At 38.9% G+C, this 22,856-nt stretch overlaps 3 protein-coding genes across 4 annotated transcripts in view; all 3 read left to right on the top strand.

The window, feature by feature from the left end:
- LOC6052111 (tetratricopeptide repeat protein 39C) overlaps positions 1–22,856 on the top strand; it is a 52,491-nt gene that overhangs the window by 20,881 nt on the left and 8,754 nt on the right. The window contains exons 2-3 of the mRNA XM_038261632.1: positions 12,075–12,338; positions 20,554–21,053. Coding sequence (XP_038117560.1) covers positions 12,171–12,338; positions 20,554–21,053 — 668 coding nt within the window. The 5' untranslated portion in view covers positions 12,075–12,170. The remainder of the gene's footprint in view (positions 1–12,074; positions 12,339–20,553; positions 21,054–22,856) is intronic.
- On the top strand, positions 1,227–2,857 carry LOC6039493 (cytochrome P450 4d2). Its single transcript, XM_038261633.1, has one exon. It carries the CDS (start codon positions 1,276–1,278, stop codon positions 2,803–2,805), a length of 1,530 nt encoding a protein of 509 aa, XP_038117561.1. The 5' UTR covers positions 1,227–1,275; the 3' UTR covers positions 2,806–2,857.
- On the top strand, positions 6,771–7,594 carry LOC119769406 (40S ribosomal protein S14-like). 2 transcript variants are annotated; one of them, XM_038261634.1, is made up of 2 exons: positions 6,771–7,132; positions 7,195–7,594. In XM_038261634.1, the coding sequence occupies exons 1-2, from the start codon at positions 6,983–6,985 to the stop codon at positions 7,546–7,548; spliced, it is 504 nt and encodes a 167-aa protein (XP_038117562.1). In that variant the 5' UTR covers positions 6,771–6,982; the 3' UTR covers positions 7,549–7,594. The 2 variants fall into 2 exon arrangements, with proteins under 2 accessions (XP_038117562.1, XP_038117563.1); XM_038261635.1 differs by having other exon boundaries at positions 7,190–7,594.

The raw sequence follows: 22,856 nt of genomic DNA, 5'->3' as shown, positions 1-22,856 counted from the left end.
AGCATTAAGCCATACCACTTAGCATGTAAAAGAAATGTAATTATTATAAGAAAGTTCAATAAAGCCATATTTAATTTCAAAAAATTTTGTATCGCCCATAACTCTTTCAATTTCTCACAAAACTTTGAACTTTTCGCATCAATTGAAAGCTTGAACTCAAACTTTTAATTTTTTATAAGTTACAGCAATTTCACATAAAACCTGTACGTTTGTGTTCAAAATATAACAAGTTTAGTATGTAAAATATTTAAAAACCTAAAATATTCTTTTTTAGACCAAAATTGAGCATGTTTACAAAAGCTGGTATTTTTTGTTTACAAAACATTTGAAAATTGGTTCAAACTACAGTAAGTTATGTACAACTATACTAAAGGAAACTATGTATGAAAACCCAGCCCAATTAATTAAGCTTGAGGCTAATTCAAGTGACTGTAAAAATGCAGGAACCAAGTCTCCCTAAACGTACTTTTAAAACAATTGATTGTAAAATAGTATGACGATAAATTTAACGTCAAATGCTTATGGGTTTTGGAGTTGATAAGTTTATCAAACAATTCGAGTATAAAACATATTTTTTTGAATAAATTTTGAGTTTTTTCTATACATATGAAAACAAAGAAAAAAGATCTCTTGGAGGTTTTTTGCAGCACTTTTAAGTAGATTTAATCAATGAAATTACCACGTGTGAGACAGCATGTAGCTCGTTAAGCATAAACATTCCTTTACGAAGCAAAACCAAACCAAACCAAACGATAGCTGTGCCCTAAGCAGCAATGCATCTATCGGAGCTGCCGCTTTAGGAACCCATCAGTGGGTTAAAAATAGGTGAAAATTCCACCAAGACGATCAATAAAATGGGGGAAAAATAGCGACAAAAGCTGCCGTTGAGCTTTTATAAGTGGAAAATGATTTGTCACAAGTGCACGCGAAGAGCAATTATTTGAGATTAAGTTGAATTTGACTTTTTTTATATAGTAGAACGAAGCATGCTTTTCATCGTTTGTAATTCCGAGGTGAACAGATAGACTCTCATACGGAGAGCTTTGGTTCGAATCTTGGTGAAAACCTATCCGTTGTTGAGTTCATAACATGTTAAAAACTAACGATAATTGTAAACAAAGGCTAATCTTTTCACACATTTCCTTATCAATGCGTTGAAGCTTACGAACGGTTTATCAACCACCGAAAATTTGCAGGTAACGTCTGATAACAAGCGTCCAACGAAGCACTTTGAACCGATTCCTTCAGTCCACACCAGACTCCTCTTCAACCAACATGATCTACCTGGCACTTGGCGTCGGTCTTCTGACCATCTTCGCTGTCCGATACTTGCTGGAACAGCGCCGGCTGCTCCGGATTGCGGGTCACTTTTCCGGCCCCAAGGCGTACCCGTTCGTGGGCAGCATGCTAGAGTTTGCCGGCCGCGACATTCCTGGGATCTTCCAGCGGATGGTCGAGATGCACGACGAGTACGGGCGGGACTTTGCCGTGTGGGGCACCGGAAGTGAGCTGATGTTTGTGTTCAGCTCGGCTCGGAGCGTGGAGAAGGTGCTGATGGCGAAGGCAACGCAGAAGTCGGATCTGTACACGATGATTGAGCCTTGGTTGGGGAGGGGTTTGTTGATATCTTCCGGGGAGAAGTGGTTCCACAGGAGGAAGATTATTACGCCGACGTTTCATTTTAAGATTTTGGAGGGATTCGCAGAGGTGTTTAACCGCGAGACGGGTGTTTTGGTAGAGAAGCTGAGGAAGCATGATGGGAAGGAGGAGTTTGATGTGTACGATTATGTTACGTTGCTGGCTTTGGATAGTATATGTGAGACATCGATGGGAGTTCATGTCAACGCCCAGCAGAATCCAAACAACCAGTACGTTTGTGATGTTAAACGAATGAGTGAGCTGATACTGTTGCGAATATTTAGCGTGTTCAGCTCTTTGAAAACGTTCTACTGGTATCTGATGCCGAAAGCTTGGGAGCAGCGCAGGCTGATAAAGAGATTGCATCAGTTTACTGATTCGGTCATTCAGAAGCGACGCAAACAGCTACAGCAAGATAAACAGCTTGGTTCGGTGGAGTTTGACCTCAACGAAGCGGACATGTACTCGAGAAGAAAGCAAACCTTCCTGGATCTGTTGCTGAACGTGACTGTCGATGGGAAGCCCCTGTCCGATGAGGACATCCGCGAGGAGGTCGATACGTTCATGTTTGAAGGTCACGACACAACCACCTCGGGTATTGCCTTCACAATCCTGCAACTCGCCAAGCACCAGCATCTCCAGCAGAAGGTCTACGACGAAATAGTAGCAATTCTCGGTCAAGGAGGTTCCAAAACAACCCCACTAACCTACAACAACCTGAACGACTTCAAATATCTAGACATGGTAATCAAAGAATCCCTGCGACTTCTACCCCCGGTATCCTTCATCGGACGTCGTCTGCTTGAAGATACCGAAATCAATGGAGTGACCATCCCCGCCGGCCTGGACGTAACGGTGCCCATCTACATCGTGCACCGAAACCCGGACGTGTATCCCGATCCGGAGCGGTTCGATCCGGAACGATTTGCCGAAGGTTCAGAGCAGCAGCAACGTCGCGGACCATACGACTACATCCCGTTCAGCGTCGGTTCTCGAAACTGTATCGGACAACGGTACGCCATCATGGAGTTGAAGATAACCATCATCAAGTTGCTAGCTAACTATCGCATTTTACCAGGCGATAAATTACGCGATGTTCGATTCAAGACGGACTTGGTGCTAAGACCAGCAGAAGGAATCCCAATCAAGATTGTGACCAGACAGTGAGTTTCAATTAATCTTCTGTTTGACTTTGCCCTCAATAAAGAAGTTCGCCTCAGTTCTTAAATTTCAATTTCGACAGCTTCGAATCTCTCCCCGTGACAAACTTGCAATCACCAAAAAGTTCCACCAGCTCGCGAACTTTGGTTTGGTAACCACCACCACCAGCAGGATCATGATGCCATCGATTCCAATATCATATTAAAGCAGTTTGGCAAACAAAATTACGATGCCAGACACCCAGCGAACAAACAAACCAGCCAGCAGCTCAACTGTTAGCCAGCAGGATGTAATAAAGTTGAGAAGTACCTCTCGTGCGAGTGCTGGTTAGGGTGCCTAATCTCACCAGGCATGAGGGTCAAAATTGAAAAAAAAAACAATTATGAAAAAAATCTTATGATTCAATTCACTCTTTGCATAATGAAAAAAAAGATCAAACACGTGCATTAAAAAACACCTTACCATAGCACCTTGCTTGGGTGGCACCGTCGGTCGTCGATCGTTTGAATGGCCCCTATTTCCCCTTTGCAACACAATTCCCATACAAAAAATTTAACAAAACAAAATTCTAAGATGGCTATAACTTGAAAACGGGGCAATAGAGTTATCTAAGCCCGATCTCACGCACACTAGCACGCCATTTGTTTTGCTGGCCGGTACAAAATTTAACCTCAATCTTTTTCGTGTACGTACACGCAATACATGCGCACGTAGATAACTCTATTGATAAAGAAAAACGTTACTTAATCCACCAGAAGGTGGTTGCTGCCTTCCTCCTGAAAGCTTTGGCTAACGCTTACTTAGTAAAGACACTATACATCTGAGTGCTGCCATCTATGATAAATTTAATTATTCATTTGAAAGCACTGCAGTGTTTGTGTGCGTGCAAGGCGTGCACTGAGCGGAAAGTTCCGACAGTTATCCGCCGGAGCTTTCAAATTATGTAAATAATGACCCTTTTTAGTATCAACCAAAACAGTTTTTCTAACATAACTTTTGAAGTACTGCACCAAACCGGATGAAATTAAAAAAAGACTTAAAGGACCTGAAGGCGAATCCAAAAACATAGATCCGGACAAAATCGGTCGGGCCAGTTCCGAGAAAAGTGAGTGAGAAAACAAATTCTACGTCCATCCACACGCACAGACATTTGCTTAGAATTTGATTCTGAGCCGATATGTATACGTAAAGGTATACCTAGAAGGCTTTTTTAAAAAGTTCAATTTTTGAGTGATTTTATAGCCTTGCCTCAGTGAGGTGAGGAAGGCAAAACAATTACGGGTCTGTTAAATTGCAAATTACGCTTTGCTTATAAAAAATAATCTTTGAAAATTGTTCAAAGTACATTTTAAATATTTTTGGAAAATCATGGCTTAACAAAAATTATATCCGCGTTAAAATTGAAACATACTTTTGTGACTCAAAAGTTGCCTTTTTGATTCATTAAAATAAATTTCGATAAATCATTTTTTTTTTATTTCTTGACTTTGGCAAAAGTCTAGCTACATAAAATTTTATATTTATTAGCATCGTCTAATTTTGTTTTCTGAATTTTCCGCATCAAAACCTACAACTTTGCTAAAGACACCAAATCGATCAGAAATCCATTCCCGATTTACACATTTTAGAATATTTACAAAGCAGTTTTGTAAGAATAACTACCAAAATTGTTTGGAAGAACCAATGATTCAAAATGTCTTTTTTTGGTCTGCAGATCGATACAAAACGTCAAAGTTGAGGCAAAAAGTATTGCTCTATTTCGGAAATTTTTGGTTACTTTTAGAAGTTCTCTGTACATTTTGATTTTGCTTTAGAATATTTTTCAAAGTTTATGTCGCGTTAATGTTTAAAAAAGCACCGCAAAAACATTTTTTTTCGCTTAAAATAAAAATTTTGTCAATATTTAGATATTTTGGAAACTAATGATGGCAAAACAACTGGACAGGTGTATAAAACATTTTAAAACACTTTTTTTTTCTTTAAAATGTTAAAACAATGGCTTGTAATTTAATTTTTTCTACTTTTATTTTTTTTATTTTTAGATGTGATCAGTTCGTCACTTTTTAGTTTGACTTTGACCAACGAACGGGGTACAAAATAAAAAAGTGTCAAACGAAAAAGTGACCAACCACCGGGGGTTCAGTGTATATTTTAGGTAGTTGTCAAGGTGTTCAAAAACCAAAAAAAACTCTCATAAACAAGCTTTTTTTTAGAAAATTTTATTTTTGATTTTTTATTTGGATGAAACTTTGTATATATTTTGTACCGTCATCTGGGGCGAATCGCGACTACAGTCTGAATAGGGACAGCACGTTTTAGAGCAGTTAAAAAAAAATCAAATAAAATTATTCGCTCTACAGCATTGCCTTGGCGTTCTCGATTGCGTGATTCCTACTCGAAACTAGGTGTCCAAAGGATTGATTGTTGAGGCAATTGCAAACCTCTTTTTACACCTAAGCTTCCATCCACCCCGGGATTCGAACTGACGACTTTTGGATTGTTAGTCCAACTGCCTACCAGTGACTCCACCGAGGCAGGACCCAGGGAGACGACTCCTAAACCTGGACTGAGCTAACGACCTAACCCTTTAGGCACGGGTATGAATCTTCAAGCAATTTCAATATGGCGACTTGTATCAGAAGAAAGTGAGGCATTTTCGCTAGTTCTCACTGTTCTGTGTTCTGCGTGCACGTCCGCAAATATCGACCACACACATACTAACACATACTTCTGTCTCGTCAGAGGCGCTGGAGCAGAAATCCCACGTTAGAGGAAGGCCATGCCCCGGGGGGCGTAGTGCCAATAGTTTAGTTTCGTTTTTTTTACATACTAACACAAAGCGCCACCAAGAGGCAAAAGGTAGTTACGAATATTTTTGGCACTCTTGTTAAAAAATATGCGGTTTTGCAAAAACAAATAACAAAACCAACTTTTAAGTGTAGTTCGACTATCAAACTTGTAATTCGTTGCTGATTTGTTGAGATTTTTTTAAAACATAAATAGTTTTTTTGCAGCACCCCTTTTGGGCGGACATTTCTGTTGTCACCTTTTGGTTCCTTGGATTTGCCATGGATAATTTCACAGTGTAATAAACAGGGCAGCTACCACCACGCGGCCCCACCGTTTTGATTGGGAAAATGATACAGGTTTTTCAGACAAGTTTCAATCCCGTGCTTTAGGTTAGACCGGGACCAACATTTATTTCCCCGTCCGACGGAAGGCATGATCAGACAAATCTCGTCTCGAAATATGCCACCGGAACCATCTGGGATGGAACCCAGGCCGACTGGGTGAGAGGCAACCACGCTTACCCCTACCCCATGGTCCCGGCTTAGAGCAGTTCAATGCTTCAAATTTGGAAAGGGATGTACAAATTTTGATACTCTAAATCTGGTCTATCCGAAACCACTCAAAAATATCAAAATATTAGGCTGCAACATTGTTAAAACAGCTGTCCCAATTCCCCCCCTTGTGTCCCGATTGGTGGCTAATAAATCATTCAAGAATCTGTATCTTGAGAACTGATTTTTTGATCGATTTGGTGTCTTGGACAAAATTGGAGAGATTGCTTTGAACTCGTCAGAAAATACTAACAATTTATCTTTTTACACTCTCATTTTTGGATGTATTTTAGATGACAAAAAATGGGTCAAAATTCCTTTGGCAGCGTTGCCAATTTTACGAAAAAACATGATTTTGGAAAAAGTCGAATGTTTTTTGTTTACATTTTTTTAGATATTAAACCAAATTTGCAGTTAATAAGTTATTTACATAAATTTCGATATCGTTTACCGTTTCCAAGTTATAGCTATCTAATACTAGATTTTTTTGTTGATAACGTGACATTTTTTTACCTGCAAAAGTCATGACAAAGCTTGACCATGTGTGTGTGCAACCAACCAAACGGGACCACGCGGTCGCTTCTTACAAATTGAGTTGTTTCCATCCCAAGTAACCACAAGCACTAAATCAAAACTCTAAATTCACTCTAAATAAACATTCCCGATGCTATGACACTTTAAATAGTCTTTCCAAATGTTTCGAAACATTTGTAGCTTGAAACATTATTACTTACCGTATAATGACATATAGAACAGCCAATTAAAGTTTCGAAGCATTTAGCACAACAATGTTTCGAAGCATTAGTGGTAAGCTTTATATATCACTGTAGAGTAAGCTTTTAATGTTATATCACATTTTGACATTTCTTAAAATGTTTCAAAACACTAACTTAACACTAGTGAGGGCAATAAAAGTTTGGCAGTATTTCGTGGTATGTTTATGTTTGCTGCAGGTAAAATCGTTCGGCGCACGGTTCAGCGTCTATAAAAATGTGAGTCAATTATACATAGTTTAACAGGGCTTAGTATTAAACTATTCTTTTTTCCAGAACAGCTCCTTATCGTCGCAAGATACAATTTTCTAGTTACGATGGCTTCCTGCAAAAACAAAACTAGAAAGGAGGAGTTTTCGCTCTACGCCAGCTTCAACGACACTTTCGTCCACGTCACGGATCTTTCGGGCAAAGAAACATCCTCGCGCGTCACCGGCAACATGAACGCCAAGGCCGATCGTGACGAGGCCTCGCCCTACGCCGCTTTGTTGGCTGCTCAGGACGTCGCCGATAAGTGCAAGTCGCTCGGAATCACGCTGCGTGCCACCGGCGGAAACCGCACCAAGACCCCGGGACCGGGTGCTAAGTCGACGCACCGTGCTCTGTCCTGTTCGTCAAAGAATTTTGTGATTTAGTGCTATTAGTATAAACATAAATAAATGCTCTGTTTTAATCTGGCAAGTGTTTCAGTTTTTCCTGAAGTTGTTCCTCAAGGAAGACTTAGTCGGCAAAATCATCTGAATAAACATATTTCAGGACGGACGAGACGGTTGGCGCAGGGCATCTAGGTGAAACATCTCAGTACACGCAGTTTAGAATTTCGAAAGCAAAGCAACACAGCAAAAAAAAAAACAAACAAACTTTCAAAATCGTCATCCCAGCGTAAAAGCACTCTCCCAAGAGAGAGAAAGAGCTGCGCAAAGCTTTTTGATTTTTCTATTTTTGTTCTGTCGGTAAAGTAGTATTTTGACGTTTTACTGCTGTATAACTTTATATCAACTCTAGACTTCGCCACTCAATTTTACCTCCATGCGTATAAAGTGAATATAAAGTTTCAAGACTCTATAGACAAACTTTATATGTTGATATAGAGGGAATTTAAAGTTACCTTATACAGTCCCGCGGTTACTTGGGATGTATTTTTAGATCTACATTCTATACATGCAAATAACTCGCATAGGCATTTGGAAGGTGTTAGCTCTGCCGAGCTTCGGTGACCCATTTCTACGCTGGCTAGCCGAGCGCGAGGTACTTCAGCTTTATCGACAAGCCCCGCCCTAAAGAACGTTTGCACCAATCGGATTCAAACGTTATTTAGAACTTCCGAACCCTTGTCAAATGGACAAGGACCCAGCGCGTATATAGTTGATAGTAACAGTATTTCTAATTCCAGTCATATCTCACCAAGTTGCGATGGCCTAGTGGTTAGCATTTTTGCTTGCCAATCCGCAGGACGGGGGATCGAATCCCGACTCGAGCGACTTTGATTTTTCGTTCATGTTCAGAGTTTCAAGATTTATATTTCCTATACTTTCTCGTTGGGAGCAGATGGGAATCGAACCCAGGACCATTCGCTTACAAAGCAAACACCGTGACCAGTCAGCCACGGCCGCTCCACAGTCATGACAAAGCTTGACCATGTATGAAAATTCTTTTTTTTTCGAAAAAAATCCGAAAATTTCAGAGAATTGCTCAAAACAAGAACACAAAATGCTAAATGTGCGATTTTCTGGTAACTTAATTAAAATTTTCTCAGCTTTCGAGCTTCTCTTTTAAAACACCCCATTAGGTTTTTATTATTTTCTTCTAAAAAACTAAGGTTGTTTAATGACTGATTGTTTTTATTTTGTAAGAAGAAAATCGTCCAAAACATAATAAAATAATTTAAAAAGGACATTTGAAAAATATAACTATTTTCAAAACACACCACCCTAGTGCTCCACCAAGCTTATTCACTCATTGCAATACTGTGTTTGGTGGTGGCGAGGACGTAATAAAACCCCGATTCACTTTCGGTGCAAAGTTTTCCTTTTTTATATTCACCTGAATAATCTTTCCATGACGACTGGTGCTTCGATACCGCCGACTGGCATCCAAACGGTTAGAATTATTGGCGTGGAATTGATTTCTGATAAAACGTAACGACACTGCAAGCTGAGGTGTTGGGACTGAATTTTTAAATACTGAGCTAAAACAAGTAGTAACACTGTAACTATGCTTCAATGGGTTTATAGAAGCAATGCAAATTTCAATATTTATAACAAGAGATCTCAATAAATAAATCCGAAAATGAGAGACTATCCATCAACAAAGGTTAAGGTTAGTAGTGGCTCGGCCTTGAGCTTAGCAGTTGAGAAGTCTACCCTTGGGACATGCTCGACATAGTAGACCAAAAATTTGAATACCCGACCATGCCACATGACGCTCCAAGGTAAAGAAGGCAATGCAAAAAAAAGCCCTAACCTAAAAAAACACTAGTAATGGTGGTGTGGTGTTCAACTACAGGGGGGAAACGGTGGAAAACTTGTTTGAAGCGGCGGCAATTGCAAAACATGGTGCGGTGAACTCTGAGGCATAGCCGTTGCTTCAAAGAAGACGAAGGTGTGGCTTAGAAGAAGGTATGGCTCCACCGCCTACCGGTAGGGAAGTACGGAAAAGAAACATTTACCTACATGTTACGAACGCCATTCAGTTTTCACCGCGAGGGAAATTTGGCTATGCAAAAAAAAGGAAGGTAACCTTTTTAAAGAAACATGTACCGTGCATGTAAAATTACATACCATCTTATGTACGACTTTTTTGTTATGTACTACATAAACTTTTTTTAGTGTGTTTATTAAAATGTCAAAATTGATTGTTTTTATTTCGATAGTTGTAAGTAAAATTTGTAAATTGTAATTTGTGATTGCATTGAAAGAAGTAATATAAAATTACATTGAATTGCGTAAAAATTTCACTATCCATATTCTAAAGCCAAATTCCTACCTAAAGTTTGCCGATACATCGGTGTCACATGGCATTGGCGAGAAATTGTTCTATAACTTCATCCGGTTCGTGACTTGTTGGAAATTCCGAGTGCTGTTTGGTGCCGGTCCTGTAACCGGGACAGAAATGAATGATGGAAGAAGGCTGTTCCACCGACGAGTGACGATGACATTGTCTGCGCAGTCAAACAATTTGCAGAAATACTTCCCGGTGGGGGACGTGTGTCAGCGTTTTTCCCTAGGAATGTTTTACTGTATGAAGTTGTTTCACAAGTTAGTTGGAAAAGAATAAAAAAAACCTTTTTGAAATCAAGTCAAGTCTCGGCTCAGCTTGAATTTCAAAATGCATTTTAAATCAGAGTCAGAACAATGCTATTTGCTAGAATAATGCTTTTTGATAACACAAAACTTTTAAATTTATGTTCAAACCAAAAGAGCCTTTTCGCAAAAACTTCACCTTCTCGGATCATACAACCATAAAAAATGAGTGTTTACCTAAAAGAGCCTTTTCGAAAAATGGCATCAATTTGTGATCTTCAAGTCTAAGCTGACAAAAAATAAAAATGTATTTTCTACTCGTAAGAAGAAGATTTTCGCCAAAAAAGATTTAATTTGGAAACATCCAGTCACGACTAACCTAAAACTTTCAAATGCTTTTTCTACCTTTTCGTCTAGATCATTTAGACTTGGCCTACCAAAAACCAAAAAGTGCATTTTCTTCTCAAAATAATAGCCTTAAATAGAAAAATGTTTTTTTTTTGACCCCAAATAAGAGCCTTTATTGTAGAAAAAGTTTTAACTTGTTTAGGCTGACCCGAAAAAGAGCTTTTTCGCAACAACAAAAACGAGAGTTTTGAGAAATAAGAGCCTTTTTGTAAACATTGCGTTTATTTGGAACCACCAAGTTTCGACTAACCCGACTAAACCTTTTCGCAAAAATAGCGTTATTTTGGCATCATCCAGTTTTGGCTAACCAAAACTCTAAAATTTATTTTGTACCCAAAAGAAGAAAATTTAAAAATAGCGTTGAATCGAGATCTTCCAGACATTCCCAACAATAGTGATTATTTGAGATCATCCAGTCTCTCGAAAACTTTCAATTGCATTTTCTACCCGTCAAAAGCCTTTTCGCAAAATGGCTTTTATCTGGAATCATCTGAAATGCAACTTTGAAATGCATTTCTTCCCAAAAAAAGCCTTTTCACAAAAAGACTTAATTTTGGATCGTTCTGCCTTGGCTGATTACAAACTTAAAAATATGTTTTTACCTGAAAGAAGACCTTTTGCAATAAAAGTATTTTTTTTTGATATTTTCTATTGGAAAGAAGAGCCTTTTTGCAAATTTGCCTTAATTTGAAATAATCAACCAACCAAGCACTTAAACATTATTTTTTCCCGAAAGAAAGCCTATTGGCAAAAAAGCATTAATTTTTGATCGGATATGCGACAAACGGCCAAAAGACGCAGGATCAAAAGGACAAAAGGTAGAAAATGAGAACAAATCTTAATTTGAACATGTGTGTTTAAATATTATTTAAATTAAATGTAAATAATTTCATTTCTGTTTCTTTTTTCCCAGTTTTTATTCGTATCCTTTCAATATCTGTTTATCCTTTCTTGTTTAAGTTATATTTTTTAAGTGTGCTTCATTTATTCAAATATATAGGAAGTTCTTCTAAAAGTTTTATAAGGAGGCGTTTAAAATAAAATTTAAGCATTTTTATAATATTTTAAAATAATTTATTCTTGCTGCTTTAAAATATCTGTGCGTTTTTTTTTTCAATCTTTCCAAACAATTTATTCTTGTTTCAGAAATATATGTATGAGTTTTGCAGTCTTTCAATCATGTCTGAATTCAAATGTATTTAAAAGAATTGGGTCCTAAAATGAAGCTTAGATTGCTGATATTATTGATTATAGCGATAGAGCTTATTTTTCTGAGCACAATGACCCTTTAAGCGACCGCAAAGGATTTAAAATGGATTTTTAATTCAATTTTGAAAAATTTACTTCTCGGCCCTTCTTGACAGAAAAGGTCCTACTTGAATGTTCGTTCCAAGGGGACCATAGTTGATCCATCGAAAAAATGTTGTCTTGTCAAAAACTAAACAAAACATAAAATTTAGTTAGAAATCGGCGCACGACTAATTACACATATTTTTTATCTCACTTTTCAGATTTTCGTACAAATTTTCTTGAAATTTCAACCCACTTCCTCGACTGTCCGTATTTTTATGCTGCAAGTGTGACATACAACTGCGAGTGCCGTAGACATGGCCTCGTCGGAAGCTCCACCCCCGTCAGGACTGCAGGACTGGGAGTACGTCAAGCAGGGCATCGCACTTTGGCTCAACAACCAACCGAAGGCGGCCGAGGAGAGCTTCAAAAATCGCGAATCCAGCGTGCACATCGTCGCCGGGCACACGTTTATCTCGTTTATGGTAAGTTGAATGGAATGTATTTTTTTACAAAATCGTTTAATTTTGAATTTAATTGGATTTTATTGTTTAAGCTAAATGTACCAAGCGTCTCCATTGAAACGCCATGCTGAATTAATGAATGAAACACAAATAAAAAGAACAGTAAAATTGCACACAAAAAATAACTTGTACGAGTGACTTGTGTTGACAGCTTGCAAACATAACCTAGACTGTGCTCCTCGTGCCGAGTTTTGCTTTTTTGTTTGTGTTGCACCCAAACAGACAGACACATGGTGCAAATTTACGCCAAGTGCACTTCAATTACGGAAGAAAAAAAAGCAGTAACTTTCACATTCACTCGTGCACTTATCGTTTCTCTATACGTGCCAGGGTTCATGTCGTTTGCAAATGGTTTTCTTTAGCCATTCTCTTTTGTGTGTGCGAAGAGATGAATGCATTTTATACACACATACGAGCACGTTGTGCACATTGAAGAGCTAAATCGTGCTCAAAGATTACCGAGAAGCAGATCCGCTTGTTGTCGGTGTTCATGAAGAAGTCCTGGCGCAACGGACGAGGACAGAAAAGTTGGAAAATTATTCTATGAAAAAGATAGGCCAATGTGTGTGGATTCTCTAAAGGGTCATTGTGTAGAGTGCATAATGAGGATAGATCGTTGCACATACGCACATTTAAAACTTAATTAATTTTGATGATTAAAATGAGATCCTTGAGAAGGAACGTACCTAGTATGGTAGATAGTATGCCACCATTAACCAATAAAATATTGCCCTGCTTTTCAAATCTATGGTTTCTTTTATTAAAGAAGTCATTTTTGTTTCATGGAAAATATTGAACTTGAAGTAATATGAATTGAAATGAATAGTGAGTTTTTTTTATCAAAAAAAATAATTACCTTTTTTACCATAGACAAAAATCAATCAAAACATTCTTTCTCAAGATACAATTTTCATATATCAGAGATTTAGCATAGCATAGCATAGCATAGCATTGGTGTCTACCCGTAGCTGCTACTTCGTTATTGACCAGGACCCCCAATCATTGCTCCGTGGACCACAGATGAAAAGTAGGAACCAATCATCACCCCTTCGCAATTTTCAAAGGTCCCTATCGTGCTGATCAATACCGACGCCGGCCACGACCAGTGGTAAGACACGGGGAAGTGGATGGGAATGTTAGTCCGATACTTGAGTGATGGGACCGCCAAATCGACTGCGTCTCCGACAAAGTATCACATGAGTTTTGAGGGTTAGTAAGATGGGTATGAGGTCAGGATTCACTGTGGTAGGTGATGCGACCATAAGCAATTTGTTTATCGGTTGAATTTTTAAAATCTTAGGCAGCCGGCTGCGGAAAGATACAATGTTTATTATTTAGAAACTTTTTAATCGAACGCGTGCCTTCCGAGCATTGGTGCTGTGGGAAGGACTTTTGATTTGCGAAAACAAATTTAATATTAAATGAAAAAAATGCAAATTGCGTGGCAAACTCGACGGTAAACGTGGCAAACCAAACTTTGGACGAAAACGAACCCGAACTCGTAACAATAAAGACGACAACGGTAACGAAAATCCTGCGTGAGTCGGTCGTCACGCACTCAATCGTGATGATCCCATTGATCACAAGAAATCATTTTTAATTATCGACCGATTTTTATTTGTTTCGCGGCAAAAGAATAGTATTAAGCCATTAAGAAAAATGAGAAAACATTCAAAAAGCAATGTCAAGTCGAATCAACCACGCGCGACAAATAGATAAAAACGATGATTACAATAAGGATGACTGGATAATCAACAGAAACAAATGCGCCCGAATCGAAGCCGAACAAAAATAAACAACTTTTCGATCAGTCCTAATCAATTTGAAGATAACGACAAACCGGCGGTACGAAACGATAACGACGAAATTACTTAGCGGGGAGAACCGACCACGACGCGAACGTTTAACAGCATCGAATCAATCCCTGAAAAATAATTTGATTTATATTGAAAAAAAAAACTCATTCATACAAACTCTTACACCACACTCTCTCACTCACCGAGACCTTAACCGTTAAAATTTGCAAGTTGTTTGAAAACTACAGTAATCTCTGTTTTATCTCATTTTAATTTCCAAATTCACGTTAGTTCAAGCTTATTTCTGAAGTTTGTTGACGCTATATTGAATGTAGAAGAAGCAACCAGCAAAACAATACATGTAACACATAAATTCATTTTTGTTTCCTTCTATTTGTTTCAATATTTGAGATTGCATTTAATTCAATAATAACAAATAAAAAAACTAATAATAACAAAAAAAAAAAACTTCTGGCATTATTTTTTATCCGTCGATTAATGCTCCGTTCTTGCATCCCTGGCTAGTAAACATGATTCTCTCTTTCTCTCTCTCATCCGTTCAAGCTTTACCAAGCACACACACACTGTCACTCATAGGGCTACATAATAACAATACAAATAAGACTGATCTCACCCGAATTCCGCATTATCTTTAACCACTACCCACGTGATCCTCGGCGCATGGTAGAAAAGGCATTGAGAGAGCCGCCACTGCTGCGGACCAGCGCCAGAATCGCTGCTTTGCCTCGTTCTCGTGTTCCGCTCTCCCCACCCGTACACATAATTCCGAAGCCTTGTTGCACACAAGCACGACGAAGAGCACGTGCCATCCGTGTTGACAATCGTACACATTGCCGTGCGCTCGACGCGACCACCGGGTTTCCACACTACCAACGCACACCGGCTTCCGAAACCACATGCGAAGCTTGATGGATCAGCACTTACATTCGGCCGTTCAGCCTTCTTTGAGGCCTTCCCCCGTAGACACCATTTTTAGAAAACACCAAGAAAGGCCATTATGTTCCGAAACACCGAAAAACCCCTCTTCACGCAAAATTCGGGTATCGCATTATCACATCTTTACAGCAGCTCAGCTCTTTTTTTGCCCTTTCACTACTCAGCACACTCACACTATCGCGACCACGCACGATGTAACCTGCTGTAACCTTCATGTCATCCCAAAACCACACACGCATACAGACAACCAGACGTATTCGGTTTCCTCCTTCGCCGACACCAATACATAAGCCGAACCGAACCGACGCCGTGTAAGCCATCAACATGGACAGGAAAACACTTGAAAAAATCAGATTCATCCGAAATAAAACAAAAGAACACACAAAATTCCACCAGAAAACTGATCCACGGTTAGTCCCGGGCTGAATTATTAAAAAATGGAGCGCCTGGTTACAACAAAACACCCAAATACACAGAAAATAAACGCGCGCGAGACACGACGATCCGCACTCGATGACAGCACAAACCGAACTCCACAATTTTCATATATCAGAGATTTCAAGACAAACCAATAGGATCCAACGAAAATTGCTACTATTTGGCATACATTTTAATTAAATATTCCCTAATAAAGCACTCAGCTATCTAAATCTAAACATAGAACTGATAAATCCCAATAAAACACAAATAAGCGAGCAAAAATAATAATAAAAAATAAACCTAAAAATGATTAACTTCTCGTCATAGAGTCTTGAGCTCGAGCTGTCACAGCCCTGCGAAATGTGTTGGCCGACATATAGAGCGGCAACTCTATTTAATTAAGTTGAAGGCCAATAAACGCTTCAGTTCCACTCAGTCGCCAGCCAGCGACAAGTTAAGACGTGTTTTGCTCGTGTTGTCATCTCGCGTGCTTGGAAGTTTTTGACAGATGGAGGTGGAGGAATCCTCCGAGGAGGAAGATTTTCGTCCCGTCCGCGGGGATCGGAAGCGGAAGAAGTCCAGCGAGGTCACTGGAATCGGCATCGAAGGAGAAAAAGTTGAGAAGACCCTGCTCAACAACAACAAGTTCAGCCCGCTAGCGGATAACAAAAACAACAACAATGCCAGCCCAGCAGGAGGAGGGGACGCCCCGGCGGTTCCACCACCCGGCCAGTCGGCAGGTAAACAAAAGCAACCACCTTTGGTGGTGAAGAACACCACGGATTTTTACAAGCTCGTGGCGATAGTGGAATGTTGTAAATTAGGTTTCAAACCGATTTACAAACTAACCCGATTTGGAACCAAGGTGACCTGCTTCTCTGTCAAAGATTTTGACAAGTTGCAAGAGCTACTCAAGAAGAAGAAAGTGGAATTCTACACCCACGATCGGCGGACCGAACGAAATCATCGAGTGGTTCTTCGTGGTTTTCCTGATGAACTGAAACCGGACGAGGTCAAGTACCTTCTGAAGAGGGATCTCAAGCTGGACGCGCTGGAGGTGCATATCATCAAGCGGAAGGAAAAGTCCACCGTGGACGAAACTCCGTACATTGTGGTCTTCCCCAAGGGATACACCAATCTGAAGAAGCTCTCTGCAATGAAAGTTGTGGCAAGCACTATCATCCGGTGGGAGGCCTACCGGAACAAGCGGCCGAACGTGACCCAGTGCAAGAACTGCTTGCAGCTGGGTCATGGAACCAGGAACTGTCACCTGAAAGGCAGGTGCAACAACTGTGGGGGTCCCCACAAGACGGACGAGTGCAAAGTCCAAGAAGCCGAGCCGAAGCGGTGTGCCAACTGCTCTGGAGCCCACGAAGCCACGGACCGCAGCTGCCCTAAGCGTGCGGACTTCATCCGGAGTCGCCAGCAGGCGTCGAAACCGAAACCGCCGGCAAGGAAGGCGGAGAAGCAGAGTCCAGCAGTTCCGGCGTTTACGCCGGCGGAGTTCCCTCCGCTGCCGGGCGCAGTTCTGGACGGAAAATCCAAGGATCGCCCTCGTCCCGCAGGAAGCAGCCAAGGTGGCCCCCGAGACGGTGGAGCCACGGAGAAGGAAGCCGGGGAGGTACTCTACAGTTCGGCTGAGCTGTGGGGGATTTTCTCCGAGTACATCGGCAGGTTCAAGACCTGCAAGACCCGCTTGGAACAAGTAACCCTCGTCAGTTACATGATCTCCAAGTATGGAATTTAAGGAGTTTTTTTTTGTTATTATATATTGTTTTACTGATCCTCGGTCCCAACCTGGTCACAGCACCTAAAAGGACCTAATAAAAATAAGTTAAGAAAAAAAAAACGCTTTAGTTCCCGAGCAGGGGTAAATAACACGGAAATACCAAATTTTGGTATTACTTGGGCAAATAACAGAGACCAAAATATGCACTTGGTTGCCCAGTAATAGATGGTAAAATACCATGAAATCATACCAAAGTCTTTTATGTGGAAGGGCACAACGATACCAAACCATGTTATTCCAAGAGTAAAATAATACCTTAAAATAAAACCATTTCAATACCAAGTTGAGGTCTTCTGGATTTTTGAACATTGCTTGAATACTAAAACTTGGTATTGCCATGATTTTATTTTTAGGTATTCCCACGCCCTTGGAAAATCAGATTTTGGTATTCCTGTGGTCTTCCAAATACATGATTTTGGTATGATTTCATGGTATTTTACCATCTATTACTGGGCAACCAAGAGCACATTATGGTCGCTGGTATTTGCATAAGTATTACCAAAATTTGGTATTTTCATGCCATTTTTAGTGCAGCAGTTGCAGTTAGTGAAAAAACTGAAATGATCCATATGCAACAGCCAACTCTACTCACCTGATGATTCCATGTTGTTATTAGTGATATTCTTCACCACACCGAATGCATTTGTCATTGATGAACGGCCTGTGCTTGAAGTTCTTGAAGCTTCTGAAAAATAACAAGATTGGAAAATAAGTATTATTAAAATGAAACTGAATTGAAATTCACCAAAATTCAATAATCTTTCGATTGACTTGTTTTTAAAAGTATTTGGTTATACCGACTTAGAGAAATTTCAACGTTTTTAAAAAAAAATATTAGTGGGTATATCACAAAAAAAAATTAAATCATCTTTAACGTTTTTGGTTTGAAGTCATTTTAGCGCAAAATTAATTATCCCGTCAATTTTTTTTGAAAATTTCCCATATTTTCAGAGAAAATCGATGAAACCTTTCAATACCAAAATGTGGCATCCTGACTTAGAAAATTTTCCACAATTTCAAGTCATTTCTTTAGGGGGTATATCAAAAATGTTTAAAATCAAGTTTGAAATTTCTGGTTTTCAATTAAAGCATTTGCTTTGAGACATCATTTTAGCGCAAAATTAATTATTTTGTCAAAATTGGTCAAAATTTTCCCATAGTTTCAGAGGAATTTGATAAAACACTGTAATACCAAAATAATACCAATATGTGCCATCCTGACTTGAAAATTTTCCACAATTTCAAGTCATTTCTTTAGGGGGTATATCAAAAATGTTTAAAATCAAGTTTGATATTTCCAGTTTTCAATGAAGGCATTCGCTTTGAGACATCATTTTAGCGCAAAATAATTATATTGTCAAAATTGGTCAGAATTTTCCCATAGTTTCAGAGGAATTTGATAAAATACTGTAATACCAAAAGAATACCAAAATTTGGTATTCGACCATTGACAAATTATGCAATTTTGCAATATCAAAACAATACCTTAAATTTGTATGCTACCACATTTTGCTCTTGCATAATCCTTAAGACAAATTTTAAAGGGTCCAGGAATACCAAAATTTGGTATTGATACCAGAGAAAGGTATTAGGGGAACTATACCCTTTCTCAGCCTATTTCTATTATCGGCCTATCAGCACTTTGATCATGAATTACAGCTTATATAAAGTGTTTTTGACTGTTCCAAAGTAATAAATAGCTCAAATAAAAGTGAGCAAGCAACTGTCCATTGTTGAAACATCTGAAAATGTTGATTTAATAGCAGAAACGGCAAAAGTGATAAGAATTGGTCGAACGGCTTAGTGTGATTAAAATGGGTATATTTCCCCTATTACGCATTTCCCTTGTTATTTACCCATGCTCGGGTGCTGGGTTTCCAATCCAAAGGTCGTGAGTTCGATTCTCGTACCGGGATGATGAAGTTTTAAATGTTGCTCCAGTATTTAATAAATTAGATTATTTTGCTGTACCTAACAAAATCCTATTTTTGTAATGGTATGTTAGCAGTCAAGTTCGGAGGCAAATTTGCTTCTGTTTTCCCTTCACAACAATGTTCCAAGTACAAATAACAACTCATTTAATTTCCCCACTGGCACTTCAACCCAAAACAAGTTCACGGTTAAACGGAACACGCGGATCAATTTTGCATGTTCCAATCAACGCTTTACGTGACTTTCAACAGAGAAGAGAAGAGGGTATGTACCGCATTTTTATAACAATTTCGGGCCCAAAACATGTTTACATGATGGCGACCAGCACATCTTGCTCGGCATTGGTTTGCTGAAAAATTCAACACGACCAAGCTGAACCTTCCATTAAATAGGCTTTCCCGGGAGGTAAAACGAGGTGTTGGAACGACGGCAAAACACAAACGCAAACAACAACAACTTGCGGCCGTTTCAAATAGTTGCAAAACTTGAGCACTTTGAAGTTGAGAGGTACATCAAATTAAACTTTTATGGGTATACCACCACTTTATGGTCAGTGCCCTTTTTTCACCGACCCTCGAGAGTGAGTACTCTTGTCCTTGTTTGTTGTGGGCTTTTTGACTCAATCTCTGACTGTGTTTTTAATTTTGACCAGAAATGCAGAAAAGTATTGAGAAAATGTAAATGAAAAAAATATAGGAAAACATTTTCAAAAATATGCTAATCTCCATTTCTATAAGTCCGACTTAAAGAAAATTTAAAATTTAACAAGTCAGGGTGAACTTAGTGAGTTTTTTTTTAACTTTTTATAGCAATTATTGAAGCAATCCAAATGATCAGTAGATACTGCAACAAAGTACACTTTTTAAATCCTGTTTAACTCTATTTTTTAAGATTCGGAAAGCATGTGTCAATTAAATATTCATAAACCGTAAAGGCGAGAACTTTCTTCACTCAAGTTTGTAGCCATGGTTTAGTCCCTCCCAGCAACCGGAAACATTGCCCCTCCTCCACACGCAATCAAATGGCTATCAAATTCATATAATTACATGAATGTTTAATGCTTGCATGAGCGTTCGTCCCTCCCACATCCTTCCACTCGCTATGTTCTACCAGATTGATGTTAATTCGTTCACCTTTTTTGAACACAGTTGAAATAACAAGAATGACTATTTTATGTTATTAAAAAGGGAAAGATTCTTAAACGATAAATGGAGAATTTTAAAAGCCATTTTGCATTTCACTTTAAATTTCAAGTTTTGATTTTTATCACTGTGTCTTCCAGAACGCCATAATATCGTGGGAAACGGACAAGATGAACGAGGCCCAGTCGCTGCTGCGGGAGCTGGAGAAAAAGTGCGCCGGCGACATCGGTTGGCTTCGGACGATGCGGACCAAGTTGTTTGGCGGCGGCAGCGGCGACCCCCAGAAATCGTTGGCCGCGACCTTGGAGGAGCAGATAATCCTGGCAGACACCCAACTGTGCCTGGCCATTCTGGTGTCGCTTAGCCAGGACATTGGTGGCTTCGTCAAGGGCGGTTGGCTGCTGCGCAAGGCCTGGAAGGTCTACCAGCACACGTACGGGCAAATTTATCAGCTGTACTGCCGGGTGGTGTCGGTTCCGGAGCAGCAGCCACAGCAGGATGAGGAGAAGGTGGCTGGTCCACAGGCGCCACTTCGGCACAAGCTGGACGTGGGACGACTTGAGCTGGGAACGCCGTCCTCCGTCGAGTGGACCGTGCCCAACTCGGTGCTGCAGACGCCGGACGGGATTGATGATAACGAGTTGAGTATTGATTTGGTAAAGGACCATGCGTCTCCATGAAATGTGTTTCGCAAGGTTGAATAATAATAATAATTGATGGAGTTTCAAAACTTGATGACGAGTAATTCGCTACGACTTTTCTTTTCATTATACAGTCATGCAACGGATTAGCATTTCCAAACTTCAATATATCGTCAGCTGTGTGCTATCTTGTGACATAGACCATTTTGGTCGAAAATGAGTTAATGATGACATTTTGCTATACTTAACAAACACTACAAGATGCTTTAACCCGATTTTGGAAACTCGCTTCCGTTTCCCGGATATTGCAATACACACTCGTGACATAGACCAATTTATCATCAAAATGATTGTGCACACTTGTGACACGTCATATTTTTCATTATTTTTCACAAATTACACATTTTCTGAAGGCAATGCAATCTTTTGTTTTTGAAAATATACTGATTAAGTCGGTTAAACTATTGATTAGAGCGTCCAATTTCCCGGGGTTACAAATTTCCCGGGAAACGGGAAATTTTCAACCAATTTCCCTGGAAATCCCGGGAAATTTAAATTTATTGAAAATTGTTTTGATCTTGGTTCTGCTGCAACTCAGTTGTTTAGAACAGCGACTGAAAGGCTAAAACAAGCGTGAAGATCAATTAACAGCTTAACTGTATGTAAAAAATCATAAAACTGCAAGAAAATGTTATCTTTTTCTTATTTTATAAGCTCCAATAGTACAATAAATCAAAAAATAATGTCATTTATTTTTTATCAAGCTAATTAGACAGTGAGTAGTGAAACAGCATCTAATTCCGTCGTACCTCTTATGTTGAAAGGTCAGCACTTTGACGTTCAATTACAACTCATTAAAGGCGATTTCAACTGAAATAGAGTGATAAATAGCTCAATAAGAAGTGAGCAAGCAAGTTACTTTTAAAAGTTTTGCAAAATTAGTTGTCTAAATAGAAAAAAAAGCCTAAAATGAATCCATACTCCACAATCATTCAAATTATTTTCTTGCCTCTGTGACCAGTAAAAGAGAGCGTGGTTTCATACAAAAAGTTGAAAAAAAACATGCAGAAATTAGTGGTTTCAGTTCTTGGACAAAATGGCAAAGCAAAAATCACACTTTTCTTGTTTGTTTACTTCAAACAACTCAATGTATTCAAATATTTGGAATTAACATCATGTCACAATCAGTCTTACATGTTTTGATATTTAACCTTCTAGCACCAATTGTTACACCAGTGCTCCATTTTTCTTTTACTACATATTGTAATTTCTTGTATACCAGGTATTTAACGAATTGAAATAATTCTTCTTGCACAAAACTATTTTATAAATGTTAAGATACCAATTTGATTTTCAACTCATTAGATCATGGTAAACAAAAACGTAAAAATTCTCAATTGATTATATTTTTTTATGAAATAACTCCAAATATTCTTGAAAAAGCTTACTTAATTTTCCCGTAGCTTCAAAAATTTTATATTATCAGATATCAAAGTGTCTGTGGATCTGATTAATTGTATATGAGCTATAAAATAAATTTAATTGACCAAAATCATCTTCATTTATTTTTCTCTGAGCATCTAAGAAAACGGTTCCAAAAAGTATAGAAAATGTGTACTTTTGCTTAAATTTCGGGAATTCCCGGGAAATTTACAAATTTCCCGGGAAACGGGAAATATATTTTTTCGGGAAATCCCGGGAATTCCCGGGAATTTTTTTCCCGGGACGGGAAATTGGACGCTCTACTATTGATTTAAGTCTATTTTAGTTTTATGGGAATTATGTGCACACTTATGACACGT

This window comes from Culex quinquefasciatus, chromosome 3 (genome assembly GCF_015732765.1).
Source record: "Culex quinquefasciatus strain JHB chromosome 3, VPISU_Cqui_1.0_pri_paternal, whole genome shotgun sequence".
NCBI lineage: Eukaryota > Metazoa > Arthropoda > Insecta > Diptera > Culicidae > Culex > Culex quinquefasciatus.
The sequence above is the reverse complement of the archived record's forward strand: the minus strand, read 5'-3'. Positions and strand labels throughout refer to the sequence as shown.

Bases quoted from the DNA above. Each gene is read 5' to 3' on its own strand.
- LOC6039493 (XM_038261633.1), top strand. From the start codon at position 1,276: ATGATCTACCTGGCACTTGGCGTCGGTCTTCTGACCATCTTCGCTGTC.
- LOC119769406 (XM_038261634.1), top strand. From the start codon at position 6,983: ATGTTATATCACATTTTGACATTTCTTAAAATGTTTCAAAACACTAAC. The intron at 7,133-7,194 runs GTGAGTCAATTA...TTTCCAGAACAG, and splicing joins GGTTCAGCGTCTATAAAAAT to CTCCTTATCGTCGCAAGATA.